At 37.2% G+C, this 9,848-nt stretch overlaps 1 protein-coding gene across 1 annotated transcript; it reads right to left on the minus strand.

The window, feature by feature from the left end:
• Window positions 1-2,016: 2,016 nt before the first annotated feature.
• LOC118741412 (glyoxylate reductase/hydroxypyruvate reductase) lies at window positions 2,017-4,183 on the minus strand. The gene is given in 5 exon segments (XM_036473382.1): window positions 2,017-2,290; window positions 2,932-3,057; window positions 3,133-3,470; window positions 3,538-3,554; window positions 3,557-4,183. Coding segments are annotated over 5 exon segments (948 nt in total). The 5' UTR covers window positions 3,899-4,183; the 3' UTR covers window positions 2,017-2,165.
• Between the last annotated feature and the right edge of the window lie 5,665 nt (window positions 4,184-9,848).

Below are 9,848 nucleotides of genomic sequence, written 5' to 3' on the forward strand. Positions count from 1 at the left end.
CTGCAGGGAAAATCTCTATTTCATAACTGTCTTGCTTTTAGTACATTTAGAACTGAGTAAAAATTTGTGAAGTAAGCCACCATTTTTTCCAAAGGTCGATCTTTTTTTGTGCAATTATCTGTTTATTCTTCAAAACGATGAAAGAAAAATACAAGCTGCACAATTTTTCGAAATTCGAATTATTTTGGAAGATATATGTAGCTATTAACATTTTTCGAAATTGTTTAGATTTTAATTGTTTTCTCGCGATTGATAATACCGATTCTGCTCATATTTTAAACAAATGAGAATGATATTGTTTCCTTCCCATTTTTATTTTTAATTTGGCCATACATTTTTTTTTTTTTTTAATAAAAGTTATTAATTTTTTTTTTTATATTACTGACATCCCAAAGGCTTTAAATCGCGTTTTCGGCTAATGATGTTGTACGTTCTATTAGCAATTATTGCGAAAAAAAATTTGTCGGAATGTATCGATACGAAAGTTATTCACGCTTTCCTCTTGACGTCCAATGTATTTTGTATGGAAAACGTTTGCCGTGGATATTTACCTCGCATGAATTTTTCAACAATTATCGATTGACCGCGAGTCTATCGCGCTTGCGATACTCATTTCATCGTTTACTTGCAAATTTCTGCGCAAACGCCAATTTACAGGAATTTGCAAGTTTCCCTGTCAGCTGGTGTGCAGGGTTTCATTTCAAACATAATAAATTTTTATAGATGGACAAAAACATCTACATGTATATTTCTTATTACCATGATAAAAATATAGTAAGGTATAACCGCTGAGAGTCACTTTTAAAATTCTTGACGTTTCCAAACAATTTAATTTTTAAATTTACTCACAAACTCACACACACATTTTCATTTTCAATCTCAAGCAACAACAATTTCGAACAATTTCAATTTTTCATTTTCACTTTTATATGATTTTAAAATGTTGGCAAACTTCAAAAAAAAATCATGGCCGACAAATTGAGAGAACGGTTCTACCTTGCTATGTTTTTATCATGCTTATTACTCGTACTTCTTTTTTTTTTGATTTTCTACTTGAGCGAGAATTTGAGAGAATTTTTTCTTACTTTCTGATATTTTAAGTGATGGCTAATACGTGCTGGATTTTCGACGACGGCGATCGCGTACACAAAAAATTTGCAAAGTAGGGGAAATTAAGAGAGCGAAGTCACATTTAAAATTGTTTACTATAGATATTAGGTGCAATCCCGTATTCCTCGGACTTGGACTAGTAAAACTGTCAAAAAATAAAAATTCGCTCAGAGCGAGAGAGTAACATTGAAAAGTACGGGATCGCTTTCTAGTAAAAAATGGTAACTTCTGTCAACTTCAACATAACCTCCAAATTTGGGTTGTAAATTTTTGTTTATTTTGTATGTAAACCCACTCAGTTCACACATGTAAATAGCCAAAAATGCTTTCAAATTCATTAGAATCCACTTAAACAAGTAATTAAAAACTTTTCAACATGAATTAGCAGAGTGAACTTTTCTTTTGTTTACAATTTGGTTGCCAAAAACACACTACAGCTGATCGTTTGACACATTTACCAGAATTTACCAGCAAAAAATTCTCGGACTAAAACTAATAACTTCTGGCAGAGAGAGAACCGAATTTACTCTCTTTTTTGTCCTCTCAATAGTCAGAGAACCAAGTACGGGATCGATTTCCAGTAAAATCTGACTGATTCTGACTATTTCTGACTAGTCCGGACTCGTACGGGATCGCAACTATTGAAGGACTATGGTTTGAAAATTTGATTATCTGGGATATTATAAAAAGTAGGTTTATAGCGGCCTGTGTAACATCGAAACACACGCTCTTATTATCATAGATATGTACATACATATGTACGTGAGTACATACTACGAGTTTTACTAAGTACTACTTCAATTGCTGTCTTGTTACGAAAAATAAAAAAAAGACTAAAGCTTTTTATAATATTGTGTTTCCAATATTTTGGCTTGGCACTTGTAGTTGCTTAAAATGCAGCTTATCTCATTTATTAAACGTATTTTATTAGTTTTCAGGCGTACAATTAGTAAGCTTACAATTACACTCATTTGCACATTTTATTGCAACAATTTAATACTTCCACATTTACATCGATAAATGAATAGATCTGTATGAAAAACTTGTAATTTCATCTATAATTGATATGCAGGCGAGAACATCGGTTCGCCAGCCAGTCCGCGCAAAACATTATGCGCAGCTATTGTGGCCATATCGTTGCGAGTGCGCTCGGTGGCTGAGCCCAAGTGGGGAAGAAGAACTGAAAAGAGAACAGAAAGCGGAAAATAGTTTAGAGTGAGTTGAAATATGTACTTCTTATTATATGAAATTATTTTTGTAAAACCAAGGTAAATCTGAATATTTGAGGTGCATACTATCACACTAATGCGAACGATATATAAAAAAGGCTTTATCTGACAACAAAAATGTAAGCCACTCTATTTCCGTGGCAACATCAAGTCGCAAGCCACTCCTAATAAAAAATAATTATGCAATAATCAATTCTGCGTTCTCAAAAGAGGGGTATCAATTTGACTTTGATCAACTAAGACAACCATAATTTATGCTGCCTTGGGTGCGAAAAAAAACCAAAAATCGAGTATTCTTTCAAAGATTTAATATGACAAAATAATAAGAACAGCAAAAACGTGTTTCCTTTCGATAAGATTGCGGAGATTTAGAGCACTTTGGTGGTCGTTGAAAACAGTTCAGATAAAAATAGTCTTATCAGCACCTTGCGAGCCAGTAGGTACTTATTATCAGTACCTCTTTAGACTACAAAGAACATGTATACACTTATTCATCGCATGAATGCCTGAGGCAAATGCAATTCTGCAAAATTTATGGCAAAAAAAAACATATCGCCAATTTATGCCGCAACGCCAACTAAGATTAACTCACCAATATTTGGTAAACTCAAAAGCGGATCATCGGCGGGCAGTGGTTCCGGAGTCATCACATCCAAACCCGCAGCGAATATTTGTTTTGTTTTCAGAGCTTCATACAGGTCCGGCTGGTTCACAACGCCTACATAAATAAATAATAAAAAAAAGTTCTACCTAAGCAAACATTTTTACATTTCACCACTACTTCGATACTCACCACCGCGCCCAATATTCACCAACACAGCGCTCTTCTTCATTTTACCAAAAGCGCTGGCATTGAAAACACCAGCCGTCTCATTGGTCAGGGGCGATGCAATGACAACGAAGTCACTTTCCGCCAGCATAGTGTCGAAATCAACTTTTTTGGCAGAGTACTCCTTCTCGATATCCTCCGAAACGCGACGCCTTGTCGTGTAGCGCACGCTGTCAATGTCGAATCCTTTCAGGCGCTTAGCGATTCCCTGTGCAATACCGCCGAAGCCAAAGAAACCGACCACGGAGCCCCGCAAGTCTTGGCCCAACATCCAATTCAGATGGAAGCTCTCCCAGGTGTTCCTACAGCCGATCGTAAAAGCAAACGTTTGCCAAATTTTAACTCTACCTTAGCAATAATAATACCTACGTTTCGATCTTCAAAGGGCCGCTGTATCAGCTACGGCTTCGTTGAGCACTGTGGGCGTGTGACCAAGTGGAATTTTTCGGCGCTTCACTTCCGCCACATCCACGTAATCTATGCCCGCCGACATGGTGGAAATCGATTTCAACTGCGGACCGGCGGCATCCAATGCCTCGGCATTAAGCGCCTCATGGCCACCCCAGAAGAAGGCGTGTACACCTTTAGCCTTCTCCAAAATTTCCGAACGCTTCGGCGGCCAACTCTGACAAACGATCACCTCGCAGCTGCGCGACAGCAGATCAATGGCAACCTGAGGCACTTCTGGGTGTGTGACTAGAATCTTGAATTTCTCCTCTTCACCGGACATTTAGCCTTTCGTTTCGGAATGAGCGGCAACAACGCGCACGCAAGTGATGGCAAGAGAGGCGCATGTGAACATAAAAAGAGATAAGTTTCGTATAAGCATTTTGTAATTATTGATATCACTGGTCAAAAAAGAAATAAATATTTATTTTAGCGGAGATTAAGTTTTCTCGGGCAAAATTTCAGAAGTTCTTTGTGCTTCTGCGTCTTTATATCAACTGAACCAACTATGCAGCTCAAAAATATATTTGCCTTTTTAAACCGGCTTTTGTTGTTGAACCCCTCTCGGCCACTCACTTACAAGTCGCTCTTAGCTCTTTCGATGACGCCGTCGTAAAACTGGAGGATATATAGCGCAGAATTTTAGTGGGCAGTAAGCGGCTCTGCTGCGAAACGAACATTTCTTGCTGCTGGGTCTGAGTACGTTTGAAAAACGAGCTGTTGCAAGCGACTACTCGGTCAAGTTGTTGAACGTTTTTGAGAGTGTGTATGTTCCGCGAGAGCTTTAGATCACACATAGACTTTTGCCCCCACACAGTTAGGCGCTCTCTAAAGTTACTTATCGTAACCAGCGTTTACCTCTCTGGATATTTTTGATTTGATCGATACAGTGCAGCAGTTTTGTGAAATTGCGAGCCAAAACAATTGAAATTTGAAGTACATGCTATGTATACTTCGATTTCATTTGAAAGTGTGAAATAATTAAAAAAGTACTACGTGGGCGTGGCTACTTATTTTTTTTAGTCCAGACGAATAAATTTAGAAAAAAAAAAATACAAAATAGTGAAGACATCCTAAAAGGTAAGGAAATGTACTGTTCAACTATGAAAACGTAGCCCTCCCAACCTAACCTAGCCTGAGTTGACATGTGGAAACGCAGTTTTATGAACAAGTTGAAATTGTCTGGATAATGCAAAAATTTTGCACAGTTTTGTAAATTACATACTTGACTGCGCTTGGTAATTTAGCAAACTCGTGAAATTTCTTACTTTTGTTACTTTGCTCAGCAAAAATAAAACACGCCTATCCCATAACTACAGTAGCAGTGAGATAAAGGATACGAGTATACAAAATTTGTGTTTTCGTTTTAGTTTAGATATAAGTTTATCAAGCCATATGGTTTGGAGGGCCATTTCATAATCTGGTGTTAGTGAGTTGCCATTCATTAAGGAAACACTTTAAGTGCTAAATAACAACAATACCCACTATATTGAAGCCCTTGTCTTCTGTGCAATTAAATTGGGAGGGTATAACAACTCTGAGGTAGCCACGAAATAGCCCAGATTTGAATCTTATGCAGAATTGCTGGACTATTTTCAATAAATATATGAACAATAGAAGCGCTTGGAATAGGATAGAATTGTAAGAGCCAATCTTAGACGCGTGGAAAAACAATATAACGATTCAATACTACCAAGCTTCAGCAAACTCGATGCTTATTAAAATTTTAAGTGTCCTTTATATTATTTTACAATTTAAAAATTTTTTGTTTGTATGTGTCACACACGCAATGCTGTACAAATATTGGAGTTTGGTTTCTCATTTTTAGGTTTTTTGGTTATTTGTATGCCACATTTACTTTATTATTTATTACTCATAAAAAATAAAGTAGGTTCAAAAAGTTTTATAAATTGGCGTTTTCACACATTCTTCTATTTATAAAACTTTTTAAAGCTACTTGATTTTATGTGAATAAGGCTATTAGATTATAATCATATTTTTGTATTGTTTATATCAAAATCTTCACTTATGGCCCACTGTGCTATAGATTCTAAAAGTTCTATGCTCTCGCTTCAAATTCAAAATTTCTCACTTACCAACTTATTCTGTATATACCTATGTACTTTTGTTTTTTTCTTTTTTGTATTCAGCCCAGCTGCCTGCCCAGTCAACTTTGCAACTACACGATCAGCGTTCTACTAAATGAGTTTGCTCAAAAGCCGTCAATTTTATAATCAAATTGGTTAGAATTTAAAAAATTTTAATTGCAGTGAAGAAATGTGTGTAGCTGGCACTTGCAGATAACATGTACATACATACATACATACATACAGACCTACCAGACGTATGTACCTAATCATGTTTTCAAGTAATCTATTTTCTCGGTAAAAATCATTGTTTGATCATTTTGCACGCTCCGCGAATGTCATTTGGTGGGCTGCATGCGACTTATCTAATATATTTTTTTTTAAATATATAAATGTTAACTCATGGACTGATTACTTAAAATTAATAATTAATGATTAAGCGGGAGGGGAATCCCACACACTCTCATGTTGCTTCGTAAACTGTGCTCAGTAGTGAACATAACGGTACATTCGAGAGAATGTTTTTGCAATCCGAAAATGAGATTCTCTTGCATTGCTGTGCTTGTGAAAAAATAAAAAAAATCTGACACTTTGACTAGAAAATTATTTGTTTAACAATACAAACTTGGCCATAACATAACTTTGTTTTTCTCACGCATAAATCTCAGTCAATACATTTTTCTGGTGCAAAATTACACAGTTCGTTTTTAATTTGGATTGTGAGAGACTTTAATGCACCACATACATATATGTATGTAAGTACAGTCGATAAAGAGCAAATATATCTGCAATAAATTTAATTAATTAAGAGCAATATGCCTTTGCATTTTTCGACACTACTTGGATTTCGAGCCTGGCAAAGCAAGAATAGCAAATATACAAATGAATGCTCTCATCATTTTTACTAAAATTGTTTAAAATTTAAATATTTATATATTTTAAGTTTGATATTTTTCATGCTGGCAAGATTCTCTGTTGAAAAGCTCAAAGCTTCAAGAGCAACAATAAACCAAATACAATTGGGGTGCTGTTAAGTAAGCTCTATCATGCTGCTATCGGAACTGTATACAAATGCACGCATATACATATCTACATATGCATATGTGTGCAGGCATTGTATACATATACAATATACAAGGTGGAGCAAAATTAATCATCCAATTTGGTTTTTGAGTAACTTTTTACAAAATTGAAAAAGTGTTTTGAGTGATGGAAATCTTTATTTCGACGGTGCTTTGGTAAAACCTCGTATCTCAAAGCACTCTCAAACAATGCCCTCTAACAAAAAACTCTCTTTTACTCACTTTCACTTTACTTTCACTTTTTAACTGTATATTAAAGGTTACGTACCCCAAAACCCACCCCTTGTGTGCGCTAATGCTATGTGTTCAACTTTAAACACTTTGTGTGTAGTTCTTCTCTACGTGGCACATTTGGTATGTAAAAGTAAACAGACAGTATTTTATTTTGCACACACTAGGAGAGGAAAGAGGTTACCTCTCTTTATATGCGTAAATTTAAACAAAAATTTTGTAGAGGAAATTTTAAACAATTTATGTGTAAACTGTGAAATTGTGAACAATAAATGTTTAGAGCTCAAAAAACAAATTTGAAATTTGTTCTACGCCACACATATGACAAGTAAAAGTAAGCAAGCAGTGTTTAATTTAATTAACACGGTGTGTAAATTTGCATTCATTAAGAGAGGAAACTGGTTACCTATCTTAATATGCGCAAATTTAAACAAACATTTTTTACAGTGTAATACCAATTTTCTTTTGTTCCGTGCTAAATGTACTTAATTAAAAATTGTCGGCTGAATGTTTTAGAACATGTCAACTTAACATCAACATCAACACTTAACGTAGGAGTATTTAGGCGTTCGAGACAATTTTACCAAATGAGTGTTAAAACAATTTCATTCTTATTTCCTACCCGGTGCAATCCGAACAAAAAAGAAATGCACACCCAATTCCAATATTTTGTCTAGACATTTGCCTAAATGAATTCATATCCGTTTACAACAGACGATTTCCGCCTCTAAACTGCCATTTTCATGCAACGAGCAATAGGCAGTTGCACGAGTGGGTGCAACAATCACTCAACGCTGCCTGTCGGTGCTGTGGTCCAAGTGTCATTTGAGCGCAGTTGAGCAAAGCTGTACCCAAGAAAATACGCGATACCAAACGCTTTGACGGCGATGAGGATATTGAGTTGCCAAATGTGAGGCGTGTGCCTTCGCAGATTGCCCAGAAGCTACTAAAAGACTGCAAGTGCATCTGGAAGCAAGTGAATGCATACAACTGCATATGCTCACAGCGCAACAAGCTTTAAAAACTCAAAAAAAAAAAAAAAAAAAAAATGTAGAAGGAATGCCGCCACAGCTTCCACCAGCTTCTGTGGGGAACAGCAGGGTGAACCCCTGCCTACAACCACCTGCAACACTATTAGCTCAATCACGAGTCAGTTGTGCGGTCAACCAAATGCCAATTTGCCACGAGTAGCGCCACGATTTCCCAATTGGAATGGAGCAATGCCGACATGAAGGGCTCCAAAGCGCACATTAGCGGCATCACAGTATCTCCTCCTTGGATGCCATTGTCGCCACAGTGTTCCCCGCTGCGTGGCTGCGTGGGCGTACGCTGGTCACATGGGAAATCCCCAACTGGTATTTTCAACAGGCAAACAGCCAACAGCGCAAGCAAAGCCAGTCACTAGCCTCAACCGCAACAGAAGGTAACGGGGGACCTAAGAGCCAGCCGTTTGGAGAAATACAACAATAACAACAACAACAACAGCATTAAACGACTGCAATGGAACGAACAAATAGGAGTGGAGTGGAAGTAGCAACAAAAGCAACAACAAGAAGTACACTCGAAACGAGAAAAAAAAAGAGGAGCGGAACAGAAAAATTTTGTGCGCGCCTGAATTGGGAAAGGAGGAGAGAAGCTCAAATAAATGGCTTTAAAGCAGGGGAGCGCTAACAATAAGCGTGCACGCGATGCTGCAGCAAACAAAGCGGATTGTGTACACCTCAGCGCAACGACAGCTGCTCCCCCTGTGGCTGTGGCTGGGGAAGTGATGGCGACTGCGTGCAAGGCAGCAGTATTCGTGAAGTGAACGAAGGTCGCACAGGAACAACAGAGGAGAGGAGTGGAGGTGAACATATGCAAGTATAAATAAAAGTATATATTTGTGGTTGCATGGCGTGAAAATCTTCACGTAAATTCGCAAGCCAGCACAGCAGCTTGCACTCTGATTAAAATCGAGGTAGGAACTCAATGGAAGCATCAACTTCAAACGGGGACGCTGGGAAGTAGGCCTGAAAAGACGAACAAACAAAAGCAATGGGCGAACTGCGTAAATTATGCGAACATCTACTAGGTATCTACCATCTACTCTCAACTCAGGTTGACCTGATGCAAGTTGTGCTAGATTCTAGTTTCAATGATACTCGTAGATATGTATGTAAATATTTTATAATTATGACATTTTCATCCAAATTGCGAGGAATATTTACATCCAATTATCTCATTTAAACTTGTGAATGCACCCAAATACGCGGCTTGACTAGCAGATATGTATATGCATATATGTATGTATGTGTGTGTGTTTATTTAAAAGCCGCGCTTTTTCTGCTGTGGTAGAAGGAAAAATCTTGTTTAAGTTAATTGTGCAGAGTAGTTAAGGTTGCAAACGGGTTTATTTGTAATTGGAGCATTTGATGAACCCGCTTGCATATCAGCAATTTTGTAATCTGCAAAACCATTGTGTTTTTTATATAATTTTTTACAAAGCCGGAGTTATACCTCTTCATCATAAAAAAAATGGGGACTCCTTAATTCCCTTCCATCTTCAAGCTGAGCTATTGCTGGACTTGGATCGAACATTTGAGTATAAATAGAATGTGTGTTCGCACCCAGAAAAAAAATTTTAAGTTAGTTTGTCGATTTTAGAGTCGCTTTTGAAAGCGCGGGGAGAAGCCGCCCTTGCAACGCCATTTCTAAATTTATTATCCGCGGGAATGTGGCCATGTATAATGATATATATTAGTCAGAATTGGTACCAAACAGAGTGACTTCCTATCGTTTAAAGTACAGAGCTTCGTTTTTTTGGAAACGAGGACTACAACCAATAATAATGCCA

The sequence above is a fragment of the Rhagoletis pomonella genome, unplaced genomic scaffold, assembly GCF_013731165.1.
Source record: "Rhagoletis pomonella isolate Grant_MI unplaced genomic scaffold, Rhpom_1.0 Rhpom_scaffold_00006, whole genome shotgun sequence".
Classification (NCBI taxonomy): Eukaryota; Metazoa; Arthropoda; class Insecta; order Diptera; family Tephritidae; genus Rhagoletis; species Rhagoletis pomonella.